General features: G+C 40.6%; 1 protein-coding gene across 5 annotated transcripts in view; it reads left to right on the top strand.

The window, feature by feature from the left end:
- Positions 1–25,836, top strand: part of NCOA1 (nuclear receptor coactivator 1) — a 222,221-nt gene extending 196,385 nt beyond the window's left edge. For 2 of the 5 annotated variants that reach the window (XM_080914200.1, XM_080914201.1), the window contains exons 17-22: positions 164–265; positions 4,370–4,772; positions 10,957–11,131; positions 15,046–15,229; positions 19,698–19,787; positions 23,496–25,836. In XM_080914200.1, the coding sequence (XP_080770326.1) occupies positions 164–265; positions 4,370–4,772; positions 10,957–11,131; positions 15,046–15,229; positions 19,698–19,787; positions 23,496–23,666 (1,125 nt within the window). In that variant the 3' untranslated portion in view covers positions 23,667–25,836. Of the gene's footprint in view, positions 1–163; positions 266–4,369; positions 4,773–10,956; positions 11,132–15,045; positions 15,230–19,697; positions 19,788–23,355; positions 23,411–23,495 lie in introns of all 5 variants that reach the window. The other 3 variants (XM_080914203.1, XM_080914204.1, XM_080914202.1) reach the window with 3 other exon arrangements.
- The last annotated feature ends 1,640 nt before the right edge of the window (positions 25,837–27,476 follow it).

The following is a 27,476-nucleotide window of genomic DNA, read 5'->3' as shown; positions in this document are numbered from 1 at the left end:
CAAGAGAGTGGGAGTTATTAGCCCTTTGGCAAATTGAATGGGAGATATTAGTAAACTTCACTACTAAAACTTTTCAGTGATCAGTGAAGTTTGTGCTACTTCATAATGCCATGCCATGTTTAGCTGTAGACATGTGATCTTTCCTTGTCTCCATCTCCCTTAGCTGATGCACCAAAACCGGCAAGCTATCCTGAACCAGTTTGCAGCAAATGGTCCCGTGGGCATGAACATGAGGTCAGGCATGCAGCAGCAGATCACACCTCAGGTAAGCAGAGGCCAGACGTGGGTAGAGCTCTTCCAGCTCCAGCGGTGTTTCTCGGTGTGGACTTGAGTGTTGCTGGAATGCCTGAGAACTCAGCCTGAAATGACACTCGGAGAATAAATTCGCCTGTTTGTGATGCTATTTCTCACAGTTTGTCTAAAACCTAAGGTTCTGTGTTTCTTTTTACTGTTTTTGTTTCATGATTCTAGATGGTCAAGCTGTGACCCCGATCAGCCGAAACAGCAGCACGTTCTAGGTTTATTTATTATCAGATCATTGTTTATAAACCAGAGTCATGGAATCTTATACTTAAAAATAACTGGATGAAGGCCAGGGAGAGGGCACTGGGGTGGTGTTGCCTCATAGCCTGGCAGCCTGAGTTCTCTGAAGAAAAGAACTAACTCCATAAAGTTGTATTCTGACAGCTACATATGCAGTATGGCATGAATGCATGCACACACATGTGCAATAATACAGTAAATATTATTGGATGGATTCAGGTGTGGCAATCCCAGCATTTAGGAAGCAGAAAGACCCCAAGTTTCAACACACATGCACTCACTTTCTCTCTTTCTCTCTCTCTCTCTCTCTCTCTCTCTCTCTCTCTCTCTCTCTCTCTCTCTCTCTCTCTCTCTTTCCAAAACAAAAAAACAAATAAACCTGGATGCCTTCTGAATGGATTCTAGCGTTCACTTCCATATATATTTTAATATTTTTGCTTCAACAACTTAAGTCAAGTTGATATAAATATTTAAGAGATAAGAATTGTAAAAATGAGGAGCTGGAGAGATGGTTCAGTGGTTGAGAGTTCTGGATGCTCTTCCAGAGGTCCTGAGTTTAATACCCAGTATTTCCATGATGCCTCATGACTGTCTTATCTGTAACAGGATCCTATGTTTTCTCATGGTGTGCAGGTGTACATGTAGCCAAAGCATACGCATATACATCAAATATGTAAATAAATAGGTCTTTTTAAAAGAACAAAACAATAGGGGCTGTTGAGATGGCTTTGTGGTTAAGAGCACTGGCTGCTCTTCTAGGGACCCAGGTTCAATTCCTAACACCCACATGGTAGCTCACGACTGGCTATAACTATAGTATCAGGGGAATCTGACACCTTTTTCTGGCCTTCATGGGCACTACTTGCACATAGTACACAGACATACATGAAGGCAGAATACCTATGTATGTATGTGTATATAGATATAGAAATAAATGTGTGTGTGTGTGTGTGTGTGTGTGTGTGTGTGTGTGTGTGTGTGTGTGTGTGTGTAATAAAACAGTCAAAATAAATCTTGAAGATCTCTTCATGAATTGGACCTTAATAAACTTGGGGCAAATACAGGAAGCTACCACCAATCAAAGGGATAATGTTTTATGAGGCCACTTCTAAAATACAGATCTGAGTAGTGGTAGTGCACACCTTTAATCCCAGACTCAGGAAGCAGAGGAAGACAGATCCCTGTGAGTTTGAGGCCAAGCCCGGTCTACAGAGTGAGTTTCAGGATACCCAGGACTATAGAGAAAAACCTTGTCTTGAGAATACTGAATGGCTGAGAAGCACCTAAAGAAATGCTCAACATCCCTAGTCATCAGGGAAATGCAAATCAAAACAACCCTGAGATTCCACCTCACACCAGTCAGAATGGCTAGGATAAAAAACTCAGGTGGCAGCCGATGCTGTCGAGGATTCAGAGAAAGAAGAACACTCCTCCACTGCTGGTGGGGTTGCAAGCTGGTACAACCACTCTGGAAATCAGTCTGGTGGTTCCTCAGAAAATTGGACATAGTACTACCTGAGGACCCAGCTATACCACTCTTGGGCATATACCCAAAAGATGCTCCAACATCCAACAAGGACACATGTTCCACCATATTCATAGGAGCTTTATTTATAATAGCCAGAAACTGGAAAGAACCCAGATGTTCTTCAACAGAGGAATGGATCAAAAAAAAAAAAAAAAAAAAAAAAAAAAAGTGGTACATTTACACAATGGAGTACTACTCAGCTATTAAAAGCAGTGTCTTCATGAAATTCTTAGGCAAATGGATGGAACTAGAAAATACCATCCTGAGTGAGGTAACCCAGTCACAAAAGAACACACATGGTATGTACTCACCGATAAGCGGATGCTAGCTCAAAAAACTTGGAATAACAAACAATTCACAGACCTTATAAAGCTCAAAAAGAAGGAAGACCAAAATGTGGATGTTTCAGTCTTAGAAGGGAGAACAAAATGCTCATGGATGGGGGTTGGCGGGTGGGGAGGGGAGATACAGGGACAAATAGAGGAGGGGGGACTGAAGAAAAGATCATCCAGAGACTGCCTTATCTGGGGATCCATCCCATATGCAGCCAACCAAACCCAGTCACTATTGATGATGCCAAGAGGTGCTTACTGGTAGGAACCTGATATGGATGCCTCCTCAGAGTCTCTGCCAGAGCCATATTGATACAGATGAGGATCCTTGCAGCTAACCATCGGACTGAACACTGGGACCCAATTGTAGAGCTAAAGAAAGGACTGAAGGAGCTGAAAAGGTTTGCAACCCCATGGGAAGAGCAACAATATCAACCAACCAACCTCCCCAGAACTCCCAGAAACTAAAACACCAACAAATGAATTTTTGTGGAGAAACCCATGGCTCCAATTGCACATGTAGCAGAGGATGGCATTGCCTGGTATCAGTGGAAGGAGAGGTCTTTGGTCCAGTGAAAGTTCATTTTCCCAGTGTTGGGGAATGACAAGGCACTGAGGTGGGAATGGGTGGTTGGGAGTGGGAGCATCTTTATGGAAGCAAGGAGAGGGGGAAGAGGATAACATTTGAAATGTTAATACAGAAAATATCCATAAGAAAACAAAAAACCTGTCTCAAAAAAAAAAAAAAACAAAACCAGATATGAGTATCTTCATGAGTTCATATTTGAGTTTCTTGATCTTGTAAGTTATAAACTTCAGTGTTGAATTCCATATATGAGTAACTAGGTTATAAAGAAATCAGACTCCAGCAAGTCACATGATTTCTGTCAGAGAACCATATTTCAGCTTTTTTCCACAGTGGACAACATGTGATTGGCAGACTTTGTTTTAAGGGAACTGTGTATATGCTTCAGGCAGATGCTCATTCTGGAGTGACGCCTTCTGAAGAAGGCCATATTAATATGCCATGTTGCTTTTCAAGTGACAACTGAGAAGCGGCTTCAGCCTAATCTCACCATAATGCCTAGAGTATTATTATGCTGTGTAATAATATAAAATAGCTGTTACCACTTACTTCTGTTGATGATCTTATTTCTAGTTGATTGTTTTCTTTTTAAATGATAACTTTTTAGACACTGAATCTCCCAATTTGTACTTTTCCCCCTTTTAGTGGCCTTTATAAGTTTTCCTAAGCATAAAGATAATACCTGTTTACTATAGATAATTTTGAGAAATACATAAAATAATAGTGAAATCCCTTTCCATCATACTCTATTCATTTACAGAGTGCAGCAGTGGAGACAGCAGAGAAACAGGGACATGAATTAGAGATGGAGGTGTAACTACGTTAGGGACCCAGCAAGCACAGCTTCTCCAGCTTCCCTGAAGTTTTAATGTTTCTCAGTGATTTTTCTCATCCAGTATCACAAAACTATTTAACTTTTAAGTTTTTTATGTAGTTCTTGGCATTGATTTTTTTTTTACATTGGAGTTGAAACAGCTAATAGGTATTATCTAAGCATTCTTAGATACTTTGTGGCTTATAAAATGGGGCTGTAGAGATGGTTCAGCAGTTCAGTTTAAAGCACTGGCTGCTCTTGCAGAGGATCCAGGTTTGTTTCCCAACACACACAACCAACTGTAACCTCAGTACCAGGAGACTTGGTGCCTCTTCTGACCACAGCAGGCTCCTGCATGTATGTGCTAGACATATGAAATCTATTAAAACATATTTTTCCACCTATGATTTTACTTATGGTATCTTCAGTTTTAGTTTTGTTTGTAATATAATGGTTTGCTACATTTTATTTTGTTCCAAACTACTAGGCTTTATCCTATAAGTATTTCAGAATAGGTAAATGGTTATAATAATTTTAATAAGTAAGATATTTTTCCTTCATTGTAGCCACCCCTGAATGCCCAGATGTTGGCACAGCGCCAGCGGGAGTTATACAGTCAGCAACATCGACAGAGGCAAATTATACAGCAGCAAAGAGCCATGCTCATGAGGCACCAAAGTTTTGGGAACAACATCCCTCCTTCATCTGGACTCCCAGTTCAAATGGGGAACCCCCGTCTTCCTCAGGGTGCTCCACAGCAGTTCCCCTACCCACCAAACTATGGTACAAATCCAGGAACCCCACCTGCTTCTACCAGCCCTTTTTCTCAACTGGCAGCAAATCCTGAGGCATCCTTGGCTACCCGCAGCAGCATGGTAAACAGAGGCATGGCAGGGAACATGGGAGGACAGTTTGGCACTGGCATCAGTCCTCAGATGCAGCAGAATGTCTTCCAGTATCCAGGATCGGGTAAGTGGTGTGCTTGCTGCTTTTCTGATGAACCTCTAGGTGCCACCTGCTCTTCATGTGCTTCTGTTGCCTGGCTTTGAGGCATTGCTGAAGAAGAAGGCTGTAAGTGGTAAAGTCAAGGCCAGGCTCCAGCCTCAATCACCACTGAATGTTTGTGAGCTTTAAGACTTTTCTCAGCTTGGTGGCTGAGATTATTAAATTAGGGGATTTGTAAAGATTTCTGACCTGACAACTTAACATTTTATGTACACAGCAAATTCACTTATTTTTCTCTTCCTGTGAAATCTACTCAAAAGTCCTTCTCTGGTAGCAGGTTTTAGTACATTGACTCAAAGTCATTGGATGATGGTGGTTTGATAGTTTATATAAGGATAATCAATATTTACAAAGTATTTCAGACTTTTTATTGATGATACCACTGATAGCTAAATAAGGTATGACTTCCTGCACAGTGAATATTTTGATTTATAGAAACTTGGTTTTTAATCTTTTGTTTTTTGCTATTTTTCACTCTATCCTAGACCACAATCCCTTTTATTTTTTATCACTTTGAGAGTCTAAAAGCAGTGGTGATAATAGATTAATCTATCATTTTTTAAAAAATCTATGCAAATTTAATGACCAATTCTTTAAAAAAGAAACCCCTTGATTATGTAAATGAGCTAAACATGAATTTTAAAGCTGCTTAAAAACAAATCTCATGAGAAGGCAGCTGGTGGACACATGCAAGCAGCATGTGCCCAGCATCCAATCTCTATCAGGATCTACATTTCCTTTCTTCCAAACCAGTTTTTGTGTTTAACCAAAATAATAATAATATAATACTTTTATAAAAAGTAGGGTTTTTTGTAAAGTCACCATTCATAATGCAAGCAAACCCCAGGAGGTGGATGCTGGGAGGGGAGCAGCTTTATCAGTTTGCAAATTGAAATGAAATAGTAGTTCTCAATTCTCCTGGGAGCTGCTTCAAAAGAACCTTGTAAAAGTGTTACTTTTCATCGAATAACAATGTTTCAAGATGCAAGCTGTTCATTTCTATTCTCTAGATTGTAAAAGGACCCCAGCATGACAGCAGTCCAGGGCTTTGAAACCAGGTTTGAGGTTGGTGGAAATCCAAGTTCAGGAAAAGATGGGAGTGAGGGATGACAGAGCAGTGTGAGGATAGCAGGAGGGCAAGAGAGTGAGGGAGGAGGAAGTGTTGGGAGGGAAGAAGAGGGAAGTTAGTTTATTGGAACTTAAGGAATCACAGGTGCAATGGCTTTTCAACTGTGTCAGTTTTATGCTTCTGTTTCTGTTGCCAGTAAATTTGACACACTGAGACCAGAGTTACAGCTCTCCTTCAGATTCTCTATGGCCAGCTTCTTCTTTCTATTGGACTCTGTATAATAGCTATGTCAGGGTAGGTTAGTGTAAGCAATGTCCCATGCTAGTAGGGGAGAAGCTGAGGACTAGAAAGCTGTGCATAGGAAATTGCAGAGAATGACGGGGTTCTGAACCTTCCATTCAGTTTCCCTTGGAACTTGAAAACTAATTTAAAAATTCTCTTTGAAATTATTTTAAAACTGGGGATAGGGACCTAGACAGATGGCTCAGTGGTCAAGAGCACTGGCTGCTCTTCTGGAGGACCCAGGTTTGGTTCCCAGCACCACATGTTGTAACTCCAGTTCCAGGGGATCCAGGGTCCTCTTCGGGACCCCACTGGCACCAGGAACACACATAGTATATATACATACATGCAGGCAAATTCTCATAAACTTAAATTGTTTAAAATATTGTAGGTGATAAAATAAAAGGTCAACATTAAAATAACAAAAACAAAGGCAACCATTCAGAAATACACATTGTATAGAGCAGGTAGAACCTTCAGAAAGCATGGTAATAGGGGCTGAGAAGTCAGCAGTTGGTAATAGAGAACCTGGTGTTATGTAAACCAGGCATATCCATAGTCCTAGCACTTGGGAGGTGGAAGCAGTGTCATTCTAAACCATATAGCTCTTAAAAAGTCAGTCTGAGACACTTGAGACCCTATCTCAAAAAACAAAATTAAGAAGCAAAAAACTATTACAATATGCTCAGATTCTCTTATTTGCTCATTTTAACTCTATAAAATATTATCCAGAGTATTTTGTAACCTTTTATCCTTTGGGATCCACCTTTTTTCTCGAAGAAATTACTTTATCACATATAAAGTTAACAGTACATCAAACACAAAGAATTATTTTGAGACTGTGAGCAAAGAAAAATTTAAATGTAGAATTATGAAAAATCATCCACATAAACATGAACATGATGTAAAAACAAAAGTATGCCCTTGAAAATCATAAATGAAGGAAAGATTTATCCATACAACCTAAGTTATTTACCAGAGATTGGGCTACATATAGAAGATTCACACAACATTGCTTTATTTATACCATATTTTTAAAAAATAGTTAAGCTTTAAGTGAAAGTTTAGAAAATATACAAATTATAGCTTTCACAGAAAATTTAAGGTTTTTTTTTTTTTAATTGTAGCCTGTGGAGAAAATAAAAAGAGCAAGTAAGGTACATCTCTGAGCAGATTAACCACATAGGAAGGTAAGGAGGTCAGTAAGAGTGAGTCAGCACAGCAGGGTATCTGTAGGGCATCTGCACCTGTGTGTAAAGACAAGGACACATCAGTGGACTCCCAGAATTACAGCAAGGGAAAGCAGAGGTCAGCACTACATATGAGGGAGTTGAGTGTTCACTACTGTGAGAGGCACTAGGTTCAGCTCCCAGCACCCACATGACAGCTCACAGCTCTAAAGTAGCTAGCTATTTTAGAACAGTAACCAGGTCTTTTAACTCCTGGCCAGCCTTCCTCCCAGTTTCCAGCCCAACCCCTCCAAATGTTTCTCCCAACAGTTCCTCCCTCAATTTCCCAACAGTCTGCATAACAGTCTTCTCTCCCAGTTTTCCCAGTACTAGCAGCTCTAAACAACTGTTCTAGCCTCTGCTCAGCTCAGCTTCTCCCTGTTGTCCCTAACAATGCCTTCTGCACCCGCTGCCTCTCTTCTCACTCTGCTAGCCCAATCCACTTTCTCTGCTTCGGCTGGCATTTTTACAACCTATCCTGTCCCCAAAAATCTAAGAGGCAACTAACTCTGAAGGTCTTAGGGTCAAGCAGTTCTAACAGCTAAGAATCCTTAAAGGACCAGTTGGCCAGGAACTAGGAATCCTTTACAGGGCCAGGTGCACAAGATAAACCACAACTGTCTGTTACTCCAGTTCCAGGAGATCTGACATTTTCCTTCTACCCTCTGCAGGTACAAGGTATGCACATGGTGCAGATACATACTTGTAGATACTCACATATACATACAATAAAAATAAATCTTTTTAAAGAATATGCACAACTTTCTGAAGAATGCTTGAAAGAATTATACTAAACTATCAGCTGCTTCTAGACTTTTATAACTTCACCTGTCTTGAAAAGCCTTCAGCATTAAGATATAATTTCTTAGGGAAGCAAGTGTAAAGGAAGCACTAGCATAACAAAAAAGAAAAGAAACACATTTTTAAGGGCTTTAGCCTAAAAGAGTGACAGCAGCCATATTTATTCTTCTTGTTGGAGAGAAACTGTGTCAAATCAGGAAACAGAGACCTAGGGACTGGCAGAGTTTACTGCAGCTCAGTGTCCAGCAAGAGTGTGGGAGAGTCAGGACAGCTGGTGCGGAGGGCACGGTACGGAGACAGCTGCCCAGAGAAAGCCAGGACTCCATGCAGAGGGTCCCGCTGCCGTTATCGGCCTCCACGCATGCGTGCCCATGTGCACCCAAGCAGGGCCTGAGCAGCAAGCCTGAAAATTAGAAGAAACAGTGTTCAGAGTTCACATGGGGTCATTTTCCCTTCTAACCAGCCTGGAATACCTCATAACTCCTGGGTGTCAAGTAAAATATTGTTTTACCTTGGAGTTGGGGGGTAAAATAAGTCTCAACTCAAATCTTGTTCTTGATTTCTCTAGGTACAAGACCCCTAAAGAGCTAAGGTTTCCATATAACCTAATCACAATCCAGATAGTAAGCTCAGAAACACTTAAGAAGTATTTGTATTTTTTTTTCAGCTCTTAAAAAGGTAAAATTCAGAAAATCCGAAGTTTGACTTTTAAAACCACCAGGCAGGCAAAGAGGCAGGAAAATGTAGCCTGTAACAATCAAACCTCAACCCAGATTATTTGAGAAGATGAAGGGGACCAGGAGAGAGTGGACAAGAGAGGAATAAATCCAAGTATATTGCATACATACATAAGATGTCACAGTAAGGCCTATTATTTCTATAATTCACACACACACTAATAAAGACTGTACAGATGTTAGAATTAGAAACTGTGAATGTGTTCTCTGTGTTCAGGAAGTTAGAAGGAAATTTGAGAGTGTTAAATAGAAGTATACATAAGATCAGTAAAATAGAAATCAAGCGTACGATGAAGAGCATAGGTTAAAAGATACAGTGGGCGGTGGGAAGTGCTGGTTAAAGTTTCGTAAGACGAGAATAACAGTGGGAACTAGAATAACCAGGAGAGCAGAGAAGTGGCAGCCATGGTGCTGCCTCTAATTCCAGTGCTTGGTTAGCAGAGGCAGCTGATCTCTGTGAGTTTGAGGCTGCCTTGGTTACAAGGTGAGTTCCAGGACAGCCAAGACTACATAGATAGGACTTGCCTCCATAATCTAATTGTGATGAGGGCTGGAGAGATGGCTCAGCAATTAAGAGCATTTGGTTTGGTTCCCAGCATCCATGACTATCTGTATCTCTAGCCTCTGGAGATTTAGCACCCTTTTCTGGGCTCCATAGATACTTCATGCATGTGGTACACAGACATCCACTAACATAAAAATAATATATAAAATGCTTAGTTTTTATAAGCAGGGTGAAAAAATCCTGATAATCCATTTGAAGTCGATTATATAATCCATTCAATCCAAAATTTTAACATTTTTCTAGCAAACTTGACAACTTACCCTAATTTATATATTCTAATGTATATGTAAACTTAAAGAATCCAAAGTAACCAAAACAGTTTTGTATAGGAAAGATAAAATTAGACAACTACCTAATTTCAAAGATTATATGTACATACAGTGAGATGTAGATATTACTAGAAAAGAATAAAATGTCTATAAATAAAATCCTGTTTTTATACCAATTACTTCTTAACATAGTTATATTGATGTCTATTAATAAGCATGTTTCTAAACTTAAAAAGGAATGAACTCTGAACTGACAAATGCTTCAAAATGGTTAAATCTCAAAGGTGCCCTGCTAAGTGAAAGAAGCCAGACACAAAAGACCAAATATGATATTGCGATGGTACATGAAGCTGCGGCCTTGGAAGAAATGGAAGAATGTTTCCCTAGCATGCATAGGCCCTGGGTTTAACCCCAGCTTCACATGGTGGTATCCACAACACTTATAATCTCAGAAATTCAGGAGGTAGAAACAAGGTCAGAAATTCAAGGTAATCCTTGACTCTGTAACAAGTTCAAGGCCAGCCTGGAAGCCTTCAGACCCTGTCTCATAAACAGAGAACAGTTTATATGGTGACACATGCAGATCTGAGTGTGCATGAAAACAGACAGGGATTGTCCATTAGGAACAGACATGGAAGAATCAGCTGGGATTCAAATACCTAAGCTGCATGTGGTAATGGTTGCGCAGCTCTGTGCATTCACTATGGGCACTGGGTGGCTTTCATGTCTGTAAATTAAGTTTTCTTTAAAGAGGGAAAAGGAAGACAGCACACAGAGAAACCTGGGAAGGAATGGCTAACAATGTTCTGATGAATTTGCATTTCACATAGGGTTTTTCTTACCTAGTTATTTTCCTTTCTCCAGTTATTGTTTATCAGATAAGAAATCTACTATGTACGTTCATTGCTTTTTGCACTTGAAAATTCTTATTAGCAAAATAGATCAGAAAAATATCAAATATAGTCCTACTGTACAAGTGAATATCTCAGCAACTAAAAGCCCTTCCAAACTTTTCTGCTTGTTTATCTACTTGTACTAAGATTTCCTGCAGTGTTGTAAGAGATCACTTTTCCTCAATTTTTGCTCTGTTAAAGAAGGCATTTCTGAATGAATTATAACAGGTGCTTCTATTATTTTTTTATGATGTTGATACATTTATGATATATTTACATCAATTAATATGTGTCAATTTTCAGGACTGGTTCCCCAAGGTGAGGCCAACTTTGCTCCATCTCTAAGCCCTGGGAGTTCCATGGTGCCGATGCCAATCCCTCCTCCTCAAAGCTCTCTGCTCCAACAAACACCACCCACTTCTGGGTACCAGTCACCAGACATGAAGGCCTGGCAGCAAGGAACAATGGGAAACAACAAGTAAGGGGATAGTTTTTCTGTTTGAGAATCCCCGGCACTCTGCAGCTCATAAGAGCAGCCATGCTTCCTTAAGGACACTGTGTGTTCACAATCCAGATGGATTGGTTACTGCCACTTGTGTGATAGAAGGAACTGAATTTTGTTTTCACCAAAGGAAAATAGGATTGTTAATGCATGAAGTATCAATTCATCAGTTAGGCAAATTTGTGTATTTACAGTGTAAGGGTCTAATGGCTCTGCCCTTATTACTCCAGTCCTTACACACCTGAGGGAATGAGTCCCTCAACTTTTCTAAGACAGATATAGAAAATGTGTTATTATCTCAGTAGGTACAGAAAAAGACCAGATTTGATATCCATTGATTAAAATAAATTCTCCATAAACTATGATAAATATAAGAAAATCTTTTTATTGAAAATAGAGTAGATTCTTTCTTAAAGCCACACTAGTAAAATGCTCGAGTTCATTTGAGCAGAGAGGCACATAGCCTCACTCCACTCAAAATGTGTGAAAGCTCTCAGACGATGCCCAACAATCCTGAGGTTTCTTGAGTCATCTCCTTCACCTGATCTCGAATGTCTGGAGTCTTAGTGGCCTCATCTTACCCATTTAGCTTATAAAATTACCTCGCTGAGGTTTTTTTTTTTTTTTTTAATTCTGAATGCTGAACTTTTCACACATCACTTGATTTTATAAAGATTTTAATTTGGTTGTGTCTTGGTTCTGATGACAGGGAAGCCTTTTAGTCTGACAATATAATAAGTAAGGCAGTTAAAGTTGAAAACATAAAACCATATTCTCTTAAAGTTCACTGAAAGGTGAGAGAGGAAATCTTTTGTGAGAGAACTGTGTAGCTCTCAGTAAAGACTGTGTGTAAGTAGGCTGGGAGTGGATCCATCTCTGAAACATGTAAGAAGCATTTAGCCTCCTAGTGAGTTCTAATCCCAACCTCTTAGACTCACTTGAGACTGCATGGTCCATCATTCTAATTACACCCTGTAGGCACGAAGCCTCCTTTTCCAGCTCTTTCTGCTTCTTAGACATGGCAACTCCCCAGTGAAACATGGGATGGATGTTCCATACTGGAGGCACCTACATATTTAATGTAAATATGAGTGACTAGCAGTATAAGTCAGCAGTGGAGTTCTTACTTAGCATATACAAGCCATGAGGTAGAGTTAGAAACAGAGAAAAGGACAGGGAATGGGGAGGAAGTAAAGAAAAAAGGAAAGAGAGGGAAGAAAGGAAGGGGAACAAGTGGGGAGCCATGCTGACAGGTTTCACTAACTTGTCTCTGTTCCACCTGCACTTTAATTCCCCAACAGACTGATCTGTTCACCTCCGCCCACACCCTGTCGAGCCAGTCAGGCTCATCTTCGCCACCAAAAACATGTTCCCATCATGGTGGTTAGTGTCTTCTGTGATGCCAGGTGCAATTCTTGTCAGCAGCCTTTGACATATTTACCTTTGTTTTTTAAGTTCTTTCTTCTTTTGGATTTTGGAACACCTTTCTTTCCTGCTCTCTGGCTGTTGTTGGCTTTCCTCCTATTTTGTCTCTTTTGCTGGAGATCATCATTTGCTGGGAGGTAAGACTCTTGGCTATAACATCTAATCTTAAGGCAAGCATTGTGGCAAACCTCTGATCTCAGCACTTGAGAAGTAGAGACAAGAGAGTCAGGAGTTAAGGATTGCCTTCCATTACCTAGTGAGTACAAGACCAACATGAGCTGCATGATGCTCTGATAAAAAAACACACTGTTGAGGCTAGAAGGATGGCCACTGCAGTGCCTGCCTACGTCTGAACTCCAGAAACCACATTAAATGCCAGTACTGTTGGCACCAGCTGATAACTCAAAACTGAGTTCCTGAGCTCTCCACAAGCCACACTGGTCAAAATGGTGAGCTTCGGGCCACTAAGAGATCCTGCTCACTCCAAAGAGAGTAGATGATAGTCTGAAGAGTACACCCAGCTGACCCAGGCTTCACATACACCTATCAACACATTCATGTCCTCACTCACCCCATCTCTCTCCTAGACTTACTGTAGCAAGTGTTTGTATGCGTATTCTTTCTTGTAAAGTTTAGTCTCTAGGCTGCACATCTCCCTGAATATTATACTGTATATCCAACTGCTTACCTGACATTTCAGACTCAGAAGTCTAAAGCCATCACAAACCTGATGCTCTTCCTATAAAACCTGATCTTCTTCTACCTTTCTCCATCTTAGTACATGACAACTACTTTCTTCTAGTTGTTCTGTTTTTAATGTCTTGTATCAAACAAACCAACAAATCACGCCATTGCCCCCCACTCACCCACTGCATCTAACACAGGACAAAGCAAAATATCAACACGTCTGTCCTGTAGCATCCATCACAGTAGCTTCCTGTCTCAGCCGTAGCCAGAGTAATGGCCGCACTCTCCAGGCAGATGTCAGAAGTCTAATAGTTACAACGAATCTACGTGTCCTAGAACTGGGCTGTGTCTAGGTCACACTCATCTGTGTGGAGCTCTTAGAGAGAGTCTAAGGAGAACCACTGTAAAAGCCACACCCTTTTGTTTCTCAGACCTACTTAAACAAGGACCTCTTTGGTTGTTACTAATCGGTAGCACCAATGGGAACCACTCTGGACAAGTGTCTTCATCTTTCTCTTTTTTTCTCTATGTTGTATGGGTTAAAAAATAAGTAGCACTACTTAAAATAACAGTGACATTCCCATGAGGTGGGCAGCAATGCAGGGTACATGAGAACTGGACCTAAGGTGCCAGAGAGCCTAGCTGACCTACAGCAGTGATTAGGGCCACAGAGGGGTCTATCTTCTTCTGATGGAAGAAAGTGAAGTATAATTAAGAACAGTCTGAAGGAACACAAGCTAATATATTGTTCCAAATGTAAACCTGAAAGAAAATTTAGCTCTAACTAAGCTTTCTTCAGTCTGACATCACTGCAGCTCTTAGAATTTCCATATGTGTTAACTTACGGAGCTTTGCTCCCCACAGGGATGACTTGGGTACCAATTGACAAATGAATGCTATCTAAGGTGAAATGTTCTTATTGGAAAGTGAACGTAGGTTAATAGACATATTTAGTGCCTTTAGTTGTGGGAACACTGCCGAACAAGCGTACACCCTGTGCAGACTTAAAAGGTTCATAGATGCACTATTGACTGTTTCTGAGGCATATAATTTTCAGTGTTTTATAATTAACTTGGGGAGGAAATTGCTACTTTTCTTCAGCCATGATGAATAGACTTTTTCTTGGCATGCTTATTTCAGTATGATTACCTTAATGGACTGAAGCTATAGATGTCAGGAAGTCCTACTTAGCACTTGAGAGCTAACAAGAAATAAATAAGTAACAACTGGCAAAGTTGTTTTTGGAATCAGAAATAACGACTGAGTAACAATCAAAATATTTGGTATTTTTAGATTTTACAAAAGACAAACTATATTTTCTTTTAGAAGTATACATTTTTGTCATTGAGGATTTTCAGGGTTTGAATACAAAGTTCCGATTTGAATTTACTTGGAATTTATTCCAAATTATTTGAACTACTAAAATAAACTTATTTTACATTTGAGATCTTTGGAATAGTAACAATCCAAAGCCTGCCCACGAATAAGTATAGAAGTCAGTACCTTTATAAGTTGCTTCCAAGAAAAGACGTGAAATTTTTCTGTGGTCACCACTGAGGGTGGGACTTGACGTGAACCATTTCATTATTAAGCCCATCAGGCAGACTCCAGAGCGTACCTGAATTATGATCAGCTCTAATATATAAGATACAGCCTTACATGTATTTAAAATGTAAAATATTTTATTTGGAATTCTGTCTGATAAACACAAAATCTAGTCTCATTAACTCCGTGTTCATGAACAGTGCATGTAACCTGGATTGTTTTTGAGTTAACAGCGTGTTCAGTCAGGCCGTCCAGAGCCAGCCTGCACCCGCACAGCCAGGAGTGTACAACAACATGAGCATCACCGTGTCCATGGCAGGTGGAAACGCAAACGTGCAGAACATGAACCCAATGATGGGCCAGATGCAAATGAGCTCTCTACAGATGCCAGGGATGAATACTGTGTGCTCTGAGCAGGTAAGGCAGACTTGCTACACACAACACAACACTGTCAACTACCAAGTTACCAGCAAGAACCATGAGTCTTTATTCCTTCCCACCATCTGATTATTACTGGTCTTGAAAGTTAGAATGGGAGATCAGTGGTTAAGAGCATTGGCTGCTCTTCCAGAGAACTCAGGCTTAATTCCCAGCACCAACATGGGGGCTTACAGTTATTCCAAGGGTCCCAATACCCTCTCTGGCCTCTGCATGTATATGGTGCACAGGCATACACATAAGTGAACTACCCATACACCTTAAATATAAAAAAATAAAAATAAGAATGGACTGGACAAGTGGCTCAATGGGTAAAGGTGCTTGCTAGCCAGGCCTGACCACCTGAATTCAGTCCCTGGGAGCTATAGGGCCCACATGTTAAAAGGAGAGAACTGACTCTTCTTGCAAATTTTCTTCTGACATGCCCCCAGAATATTATAGAATATTATAGAATAGTATTATAATAATATTATAGGGGACACACACAAACACTGGCTATCTTTTCTATAGATTTCCTTTTTTTTTTAATTCCTATTTCCCAGAAATCACATAGTAAGCCTAAAGAAACAGAACCTAGTAACTTAATAATCTGTATTGTCTTGTTTACTTATTTTGAGACAAGGTTTCATGTAGCCCAGGCTAACCTACAACTGGCCTTGTGAAGGAGGATGATCTTGAATTCCTGCTCTCCTTCCCCTACCTCCCACTTCACTGGGTGTTTCAGAGTCCATCCTGTGATCAGTATCTTGTAGCAAAATAAAGGCACAAGATCAAATTATTTTTATCCTTATTATTAGATATGTTATTCACTATCTTTATTAGATTAAAACAAATTATAATTGGGTAAAAATATATCTAACAGGTGTTCCTTGTGTAGCTGTATCTTACCTTTTTGTTTAATTCAATAGACTTTGCCTTATGATTAGATTGGTTAGTCCATGTATATTTAATGTGGTTATTGGTATGATTGGATTTTTTTGCTTTTTTTTTTTGAGACAGAGTCTCACTATATAGTCTTGCTGGGCCTGGAAATCACTATGTATGTAGGCCAGCCTAGTATTTAACTCATAGAGATCTGCCTTGCCTCTGCCTCCTAGGTGATGAACTTAAAGACATATACCACCATGCCCCATGGTATGGTTGGGTTTAAATAGTCCATCTTATTTGTTCTTGCTTTGTCCTCTCTTTGGCTTTTGTACATATAAATTAAGTTTCTTTATTGTCTCTCCTTTGTTGGCTTATTCACCATCATCTAACTGCTTTATCACTGATATTCTCTCACTTTCCACAGCCATCCTGCAGTGGCATTATGTCACCTCGTATGTAGTGAGGAACCTCACAGCAGTGTGTTTCCACTTAACCCTCCTGTGTTATCACTCCTACTGTATCAGAGTATGTTATAGCTGCCTCGCGACATGCTTGTTCTTCTTCAGACAGTCAACTGTTTTTAAGTTTTAAGTAGTTTTTCTGTATTTGCCCATCTGGTATAATTCCCTTCTTCCTACAGTGTCTATCCTGGTGCAAATCTGCTGCCAAGTCTTTTGGCTTTAGAAGTCTTTGTCCCTGCTTTATCTTTGGAAGAATTTTCCCCGAGTCCCAGTGCAGCAGTGTTAACTTTCAGAACATTAAAGCTGCTGCCTCCCAGCTCATCCTGATGAGGGATTTATTTCCACTGTCATTTTATCCTCTTTGTAATGGACTTTCAGGAATTGATTATGACATGCTTTTCTTTGTTTCCTATTCTTGGGACTTATTTAGATTCTTAGTCCATGAATATATAATTTTCATCAAATTATAGAAAAATTTTAGTCATTCTTCAAACTTTTTCTTCTGTAACTCTCCCTTCCCTCCTGTTAACACATATGGTATAGTATAGACCATTTGAAGACATCCCATCATTCACTGATACCCTGGGACTGAAGGAGGGAGTTGATTTTAGCACAAAGTTCAGTCACTCACACACACACACACACACACACACACCCTATAGCCCAGGCTGACCTTAGCCAAGAATGACCTTGAATTTCTGATCTTCCTGATTTTTCAAGTATTGTGATATGGTGCTGAGTATTGAATCCAAGGCTTCATGTACCCTAGGAAGCATTTAATCACCTGAGCTGTATCTGAGGCCCCTGTGTGTTTGTTTTAAACACTTTCTATTTCCATAGCTTAAGGTTCACTAGTTTTTTTTTAATTATCTAATCTGTTAATTTTGTCCAGTGTTTTTCATCTCAGACATTTCAATATCTAGATGTTATATATGAATCTTTTCTATTTCAAAATGCTAACATACCTTTCATCTTTCCTCTGTTTTCTTATATTGTTGAGTCAGCTCCCTTCTTCTGCTTGTATGTAGATCTGAAGATGGAACCGTCATTGAGCTTGTGCAGAAGGTGCTTTACCTGCTGAGTCATCCTGTTATATGAGTTACATGAGAAACTGAGTCATTTTGCCAGCTCTCTCTCTCTCTCTCTTTTGAATGTGTCAGGTTTTCATTATTTCATTTCTTGAATTTGAAGTATTCTTTAGTTACAACCTTGGCTTAAGATTCATTGCCACAGCCTTAACCACTATCCAGATACAGCAACCATTTTACAGGGTTTCCCTCAATCAATTTTGCAGAAGCTTACTCACTAGGGGTAGTTTCTTATTGCCATTAACATTAATTAGGATGGTTTGGTATTCATCACAAAGGGAGGACTCCACCAACTAGAAGTGCTCCTCACAGTTGGACACAGTGCACAAAGATGGGCTTGATGCTTGTGAGGCTTTAGCAACTTCACAGTTCAAGTGCTAGACCATCATAGATGTCTTCAAGGCAGTTTTCAGTCTCTCCTACAGTCAGCATCAGCATCCATTACACTCTGTCAGCAATGACTTCCTTGGGTATGGCAGTGAGTTCTCTGAGAAACTGACTCTTGAGAGTGCTAAGCCTCTCCCTTCATAGGAGTTGGTAATGGCAAAGCAGGAGCTCTTGAACTGTCCTAAATCCTCACCTGGCAAGTCCTGTCACCTGAACTGTCTTGGAACTGATTTCAGTTTATTCGTTTTCTTTCATTATAGCTCATAATTATCTGTTCTTTATGTGACTGGTTTTTGTTTTTTTTTTTTGTTTGTTTGTTTGTTTGTTTGTTTGTTTGTTTTTTGCTAAACATAAGACTATGAAATTTACCATCCATCTTCTTACAAATATTTCTGATCTTTGTTATGGAAAGCAATTCGGTTCCCTAGAAGCAGTTTGATTCTTTCAGGTCTTACTTTTTATTTGGCATAAAGCAGTATTTATTCTATATGTACTTTTGCCTTAGTAGTAAGGCTCTACTGTATTTCCTGCTACCTCATGAATCTGGCATTTTTCGACGCTGGCTGTTGAGATTGGTCCCAGTCCTGTGTGGGTTTTTGGGGTTATCCCATGTTATTTATTCAGGCACCTCTTTCCTCTGCATTGTGAGCCACAGACCAGAGGACACTGCACATTTTCAGACCTGTCTCTTTGAACTTTTCTTCTTTGATATTCTGCCCTGTGAATTTCAACAGCTTCTAAACTCAAGGAGCCTACTCAACTGTAGATAGAAAATTGCTACAATAGTGAATTCCCAATAGTTTTCCAGATTTCAGAGATACAATGCTCTACATTGCCTTTATCTGGTATCTTAAAATGCCTTTGCTTCATACTCTATACAGTTTGGGGGTTGGGAGGGTTGGGGTTTTGGTTTGATTTTGTTTTTTTTGTTTTGTTTTGTTTTGTTTTGTTTTTTGTTTTTAGTAAATTCAGACAGTGGTATAATTATGATCTTTGCTACTGATTTTTATTTTTTAAGATTTATTTTATTAAATGTGTGTGCATGTGTGTACTCATACATGTATGCATGTGGGTATGTGTATGTGTTCAGGTGCATGCATTCATGTAGGTATGTGCACCCACATATAAGTGCAGTTGCCTGCAGAAGCCAGAGGCATTGGACTCCCTGGAGCTAGAGTTATAGATGTGCTGAGCCACCTGATATGGATGCTAAAAACCAAACTCATGTCCTCTTCAAGAATAGCTCACCATCTCTCCAGCTCTTTGTTACTGATTCTCAGCTGAGGTGGTGAATCAGCTTGAGTGTGTATCCATGTGTGAGAGGAGAGAGAGAAAACAAGTCAAGGAAAGAGAGACAGAAAAAAGAATTTGCTCTCTATTCATGTCAATTATTAGAATATTCAGAAAAGTATACAACTCATTGATTCTCACAAACCACCTAGGTCAGCAAAAGAACACAGCCAGCATCCAGAAGTTCCTCATAGTCTCCACCCACAGAGGAGCTTCTGTCTGACTCATGGCCATGTGATGAATGGCTATTAAGTTGGCAGTCCTCCTAGAACTTTTCTGTCCGTCTTATTGAAGAATTTGGTTTTCAGCTTAAACAACTAGCTGAAAATTTGGTCTTTTGTTTATCCTTAATAGATGAATGATCCAGCACTGAGACACACAGGCCTCTACTGCAGCCAGCTCTCATCCACTGACCTTCTCAAAACAGAAGCAGATGGAAACCAGGTCAGTAAGAAAGAAAATCCTAGTGCAGAGCTGGCAGATGCAATCACTCTGGATAACGTGGAGGACATCACATGACATGGTTAAGAGCTGAATCCTGGAAGTCAGATGTGGGTGTGGTCCCTGGCTCTTTCCTTCCCAGCCTTGGCACTGTGGGATTTTAAAGACCCCTCTTGAGCTTTGTATGACTACAGAACTGCCAGTATGCTTGCTTGCTGAATGTTGAGAAGGTTAAATGAGATAAGCTTGCAAAGGATTTACCTTAGTTCCTGGGTTAGATAGTGCAATCACAAATGTGGCCACTAATCAGTGACACAAACTCTGCAAACCAGTGTTCTAAAATGCTGTAATCCAAGCTCTCAGAATATTCCAGTACATCGAGATAAAGCAGTACATACTCCGCACTGTACCTCCCTAGCAGGGTGCTTCTGAACAGCACAAATAGCAAGGTGGTCTCTTTTCTAAATTTGGGGGTGGGGTTAATTCACTTTGGCAACTGATTTAGTCTTTAGTCTCTTAATTCACATAGGCATCAGGGTACACAGACATAAACATGCATACATCCTCATGCTCTCCACCGTGGGCTTTATCTCATTTAACCTTCTGTTGTAACTGTGGAGGCTGCAGTACTCCTTTCCTTCACAGACGAAGAAACGGAACCTGAGGACCATTAACTATGTGCATTATTCACAAAGCTAGAGAGATCTTCCCACCACCTTCTTGGGACCTGTTAAAGATGCAGCACACAGAATAATACACCTAAATTGTTGTGTAACCACAGAAGGTAGACTAATGCACACACACACACACATACATACACACATGTATATGTGTGTGTATGTATGTATGTATGTATGTACAACAAAACCCAAGCATTTACGGAAAGGAGAGACAGGGATAACATACAGCTCAGTAGCAGGACACTTGTCTGCCTCACAGAAAGCTCTGGGTTCCATTCCAGTACTTAAAAAAAAAAAAAAATCAATGAATAAAGCTAAGATGGTCAGAGAACATTTACAAGGGAGGTAAACTAAGCTAGGCTTTAACAACAACCCTCAGGCCGTGTGAAGGAGAAAAGGATGACAGTTGTTGGGATCCAGAGGCAGGAAATAGTTATAGTCATACAGGAAGCCACAGCCATTGAGAATAAAAAGTTTGTGATAAGAAACTATGGAAATCAGTAGGCAGTGGCAGCACACACCTTTAATCCCAGCACTCAGAAGGTAGAGGCAGGTGGATCTGTGAGTTTACAGCCAGCCTGGTCTACAGAGTGAGTTCCAAGACAGCCAGGACTACATAGAAAAACCCTGTCTTAAGACAGACAGAGACAGAGGAAGGGAAGAAGAGGGGGAAGAGAGAAGGGGAGGAGGGAGGGAAGAAGGAAGTCACAGGAACAAGAGGCAGAGTAGATGGTGTCACATTTCTAGATGACTTGAATGCTGAGTGAAGGAATTTGGCTCTATCCTGGTGACAAGTCATCCCTGAAGGAGATGACTGTTAACATACTGGCTTGTCTTTCTCCTTGGCTAGAAGAGGTGAAGGAAGGTATGTTGGGGATTCAGAATGGGAAAGGTGAGTTAGGAGGCTGTGTCCAGAGACTGAGCTGTAATGTACTTCATCTAAGTCCTGTGAGATAAAGAATGGGCATTTTGTGATGGAAAGTAGAAGACAGATTTTATCTACTAGATGTCAAAAGTTAATCTCATAGAGACATGTCCCAGGCAGCATGACAAATTACTCACAAACAAGTTGTAAGATTATAGAATCATCAGACAGTGCTTGAATTAAACTAAAAAGTGTGCAGAGGACTCATGGAGTCTGTGCCGAGCTCTCTCTCCTCCAGCATATCTCAGGCTTCTTCTGTCACCTGTACCTAACTGTGCACATGAAGTAGTCTAAGTCTCTTTAGGTGCTCTCAGACATCCTCATAAAAACTATGGACTCTGACTTAATCTTTATCATATTTATATACTCTTTTTAAAGAAGCAGAATTTTCTTTCTAGTTTGTTTTGTGGTTCCTTTCTATATCAAGATTGTTTTAAAATATTTAGGGAAGAAAATCACCTATGATGTTCTGCTCCAATATTTCATACTTAGAAACAAATAAACATAGACTTTTCTGTGTTGATTTAGGCAGGAAGACATCACTGTCTGTGCTCACATGAAGGTCCAGTGGGGTAGTCTTCATTCATTATAGCCCAGCATGGTGTCTTCTTACTCCCTCATTCTGTGTCTGCCAAACAGAAACAGGAAAGTGAGTTCGATAGATATAAAAATCACAGGGATAGTGGCATACAGACTGGTGTACAGAAAAGAAGACAAAGGGAGGAGCAAAGTTCAGCTGTGTGAGGCCAGACAGAAAAGAAGAAAGGAACATGGAGTGAAGAAGCGGGAAGTGGGCTAGGAGACTGCTCTGAGAAAAGGCGGCCCTGTGAGTTTCTAGAAGAAAAAGAATGGAGACAGTAGCTACAAGAACCCACTGTGAGTGGGACACAGCAGCTGAAAATGAACCAAAAATGGTGTGGGATAGTCTCGTGAGAGAAAGCTCAGGGGTGCTAGCCTAACTCAGCAGACTGAAGGGCTCTGTGGCTTTCTGTGTCCTAGAGAAGGAGGTGAGGGGGCAGACAAAGGGAGTAAGACTAAGAGGCCACAGGCTAGCCTGACAGGACACTGACCAGGAACAGTGGGGTAATGGAAACAGCTTATATTCCATTTAGGATAGAACATTTTTAGAAAACTTGAATGTAACTGGATGCATTAGTGATAAGTGACCAAAATAAGGTATTGCTAATATAAAAATCCTTTACAACCTATTAAATATGAAGCACATTTGCCAAAAGTCTTAGTTCTGAGCTCTCTTAGAAAGCATTTCTATTTGTCACCTGGAACATTCAGAAGTGTGGCCTCTTAATCAGACAATGTTTTAATAAGGCTAGTAGGGAAAGACTAATACTGGTTTTGTTTTCCAAAAGGAGATACCCAAACTAATGTAAATTTAGACATGTTTAAGGAATACATTCATTTATTATAATATATACTACTGGCAATAAAGGAAAATTCACACTGTTCTCAAATAATGTTTATTGTTTTTTGAGCTTGTGTGTTTAAGTAAATTGTCTATGAGGGAAAAAAATCAAACACAAAATTTCTCTGCTGCTATGTGTGGTAAATCTTAGATCAGTATGTGAAGGAACTGTTACAGTTTACGACACTAACCGTCCAGATGTGAACCTCAGTGGTGCCAGCACTAGTGTAGAGTGTGGTGACTTTATTTTGCTAATACTCAGTTAAAATCCTTATTCCTCAATGACATAAAAATGCTTTCCCCTATTAAAGTCATACATAGAATGATTTTGAGCTAGTTTTCCAATTAGCATGTGATTTTAAAACCCAGCACTGTATCCCCAAACTCTGAAGCTGGGCTTTCCCCAGCCGTGACAACATAGGGAAGAGACTTTGAGTCCAGATAGCAACCCTGTAGGAGGCGTGACCAGTCCAGTTTTGGTTTTATTTTAAGTGTGAACTTTCCAGAACCCTGAGCAAAATGAGTGCAGCGATTTTCTTTTTGTAGGACAAGAAGACAGAAGAGTTCTTCTCTGTGGTGACTACAGACTAGAGGAGCTCTAGTGAGTTTCCACTTCACGTAGTACCCACTCATAAGCCGGGGGGGCAGGCCCTTCTGTCTAAACACATCTTTTATTTGTGTTCCAGCAGGTGCAGCAGGTTCAGGTGTTTGCTGACGTCCAGTGTACAGTGAATCTGGTAGGCGGGGACCCTTACCTGAACCAGCCTGGTCCACTGGGAACTCAAAAACCCACGCCAGGACCACAGACCCCCCAGGCCCAGCAGAAGAGCCTCCTTCAGCAGCTACTGACTGAATAACCACTTTTAAAGGAATGTGAAATTTAAATAATAGACATGCAGAGTTATACAAATATATTATATATTTTTCTGAGATTTTTGATATCTCAATCTGCAGCCATTCTTCAGGTCGTAGCATTTGGAGCAAAAAAAAAAAAAAGAAAAAAAGAAAATTGTTCACTTTTGTTGGGAGATTGAGAGGTGGTGTTTTTGTTTCCTTCTTTGTAAAGGCCTTGGATATTGAAAAGATTAACAAGGCAGAACAGTTGGACAATCTTATTTCTTGAGCCAAAAGTTAATTATTCTTATTTTTATAATCAGTCATTGGCTTCTTATCTGGATGAAGGCTTTTGGAGGGAAACCAAAATAACAAGTTCGGAGGGGAGGACGAAGCCCCGCCTCACTGGCTCAGCCCTGTCCCTGCCCTGGAAGAAGAGCCTGTGGGGCTTCACCTGTCTGTCCACCAAAGGCTGTCATGCTCCTCCCAGCACAGCCTCCTCCCCTGACCCCAGGCAGCTTGTGTGTACAATCAGCTTCTTCAAGCAACTCTGTATCTGTTGGCATCAAGAGAATATTTTGTGTCTACATATGTACCCCTTCTCCTTTTTATAAAGATGGATTTAAACCAAGATGCCTCCAGGAAAGAGGATGAAATGGGTGTATTCACCAAGGAATCCAAAAAAAAAAAAAAAAAAAAAAAATGCAGTTTGGGGGAAAATGCAATAATTTTTGATGAGATGGGTGAAGGACAAGAACTGAGTTCTATCAATTATTGTAGATACAGTTTTCTGATTAAGTCTGCGGGGAAGGCAGCCTGTTCTTTCTGCTTTTACTGTTAACAGCAAGGTAGCTAAAGTTATTTAAAATAAAATTAAGTTTATGATCCGAGTAGCTTTTTTTCCTTAAATCTCACTGTAAATATATTTTGATTTCTTGTAGAAATTGATTTTGTTCTGTTTAATTTTATGCTTTTTTTTTCATCTTCTTGGTTTTTCTAAATTTGTGTGTGAAATATAATGTTGATTGAATTGCAATTACATGTGGCTGGTAATTTCATTATCCCAGTAACTGTGAAGCCATGTATGGATTTACTTTGGGTCTCATCAAAGTGGCACCGCTGGAAAGAGCTATTCTAGCTGAGCTAGAGGAGACCACCCCAGAGTGTCCAGGCTCAGCTGATCAAAGTACACAGGCCGTTTGTATGAAGGGAAATCAGTGCTCAAAGAACACCTCTTTTTTTGTCTCAGAATAACTTTGGGAATTTGAATCTCCATCAGTACAAATGTGTTTCTCTGTTGTGCTCTGAGGCTTAACTGGTACCATGTCACCCCCTTGTCTCGTTACTCTGCCACGTCCCGTCTCATCCTGGCCCCAGGAAGGAGCCAGCAAACTGACTCTGTGCTAGCAGTTCTGCTCCAGGCCGGGAGAGCCTGAGCAAGGCATGGCCAGAGAGGCCAAGGGAGCCCTCCCGAGCTGACCTTGCCCGGCATCCCTGGGCCTGTGGACGACAGCACTGACCTGCACCAGCTACCTCTGCTCACACGGCAGAGAAAAGGCCATAAGAACCAATGCAGATGAGGAGCATGGACTCAAGACTTCAAGGAAGAAGCCATTTCCCCAGGTCCTTCCTTCTGCATCTCACCACCCCTGGTACAAACAACTCCACTGAACAGCATCTACTCAGAAACTACAGGATTTTGAAAATGGTGGAAGGGCTCATGTGGTAGCAGCTATGAAACAGAAATAGGACCCTCAGTTACAGACATTATCCTTTTTAGTTTTTCAGAAAATGCATCCCTGATCTCATTCATTTCCAGCTTGAAAGCCCAGCCATGTTACTCTAGTTTCTACCAAACTGCTCTAGGAGATCGTTTCCATTTTATTTGTGATAATAAACGTGCAGACTTCAGGAAGTTCACCTTTAATTTCAGCATTCCAGATGAAGTTTCCTGACTCGGCGCTTTTGGTTAAGGACCTAGAAAAGAACAGCAGTAACGAAAGTTGGAGATGCTAATGTCCTCCCCATCCCCACTGCACCTTAAAGTATGCATGTCACCTTCAAGGTTTTATAATTGCACTGTTTGTTTTATGTATGTACAGATTAAAATTATTGCTACATTTGAGGAAAATAAAATTGCTTGCTTCTATGTAATTCCTGTCATTCCACAGGAAATTGACTTTTCCAGCTACTGAATAGAATTTGTTTAACAACCTCCTGAACTGCCTCTTCATTTATGCGCTGTGGAGGGGAGTGGTCATATAGAAAGATTACCAAATCCACAATGACTTCAAATTCTAAAGGTTAATAAAAAGAAATGATCCTATAGCCAAAAGTCCTTAAAGATATGAGCCAGTCCTGAACATTGCGCCAAGCTGTGATTGGAAGCCTGAGGAAATGCGACTTAACTGGCTGGGCCATTGGGCTGATGATAACCCCTGTTGTGTCTGGGGTTAGGATACTATCCAGGCAACACCAGAGAACTATGAAATATCATGCCTCTCTCGATTACTGATGCAGGTGTGGAATTCCTCCCAAGGATGCTGTTTCAGGCTGATAGTACATTTATAAAAGCTAGCCCCTGGCCGGTGAGATGTCTCAGCATCTGTAAGCCTAACAACTTCAGTTCTGCTCCTAGAACCCAGGTTGGAAAGAGAGGACTCCTCTGGCCTCCACAGGAGTGCTATACTGTATACACACACACACACACACACACACACACTTTTTGTTTAAACTTAGACCCTAAGTAGATTCAATTCCAGAGGGCCTGTTTCTCACATATATTTCTACACATAACTACAGACTTGGAATCTGCTGTTTAGAATCATATTTCAAGGTAAAACAATACATTTTTTTCCATTGTCAGGATGAGAGAAATGTGATACTTCTTTTAGATGAGGCTTCCCACTGGTATAGAGTTATCCTGAGTGGCAATGAAGAGAGAACAGCAAACAAACAGGAAGACTGTGGTGCTGGATTGAGGAGACTGTCTTCCTTGTGGTCTTGCCTAAGGAAGACTCCATTCATGGAGAAGTTCTAGAAGCTGCCTCATGGGGAAAGCAAAAGGACAGTTGTCTGCTTACACAGTACTAATCCTATGCTAACTGTAACTGCTCTTGTCAGAAGAGCCCCTGCACTTGAATATACTGAATGCTCTGTGAGCATTCCCCTGCCTCTACAGTTCATTGATTTAATTGAGCCTGTGTATTCTTTTTGCCAGAGGTTGAGCCTGTTCTGCCAGCAGTGTTAGTTTTCTCTGCACATTTAATTTTCATTGCTACCATAATCTTAAGAATACTGAAAAACAAAAGGCTCTGTCATCATTTACTTACTCAACATATTTTATTCCTCACCCAAGTGCTCCAGGAATAAGGAAGGGTAAAAACAGAATTGGCCTCAGCCCTGTGCTGACTTATGGGGAGTAGCACAAAGGAGAGGTCTCTAAGAGAGGCCATGCCTGGAGGTCAGTGCTGACTTCTTGCACAGAGATGGTATTGGAGGTAAGGTACTAGGAATACAGCAGACAATGCCATGAAGGGTGGATCCAGGACAGATCTGAGGAACATGGAAAGGAGCCATAGAAAGCTGGCTTCTGGGACTATTGGCCAGTATATGGGGCATGCATAAACAAGCCCACAGCATTCTGTCAGCTGGTGGGGCTGGAAAGTAGCTGAAAGGACCCACTCCAGTAGGAACGTGTACTGGGCTTGGAAATCATAGCAGCTGAGCAGCTAAGGTTCTCATCCATAACTAGTCCTACCCAACCAGAAGCAGAGCCTTCTGTTTCTTCTACCCACCCATCTGTAGCTGGTCAACATTAAAGACATTCAAAG

Source organism: Micromys minutus (assembly GCF_963924665.1).
Source record: "Micromys minutus genome assembly, chromosome: 1".
NCBI classification, from domain to species: domain Eukaryota; kingdom Metazoa; phylum Chordata; class Mammalia; order Rodentia; family Muridae; genus Micromys; species Micromys minutus.
Note: the sequence above shows the minus strand (reverse complement) of the source record. Positions and strands in the feature narration are given on the sequence as shown.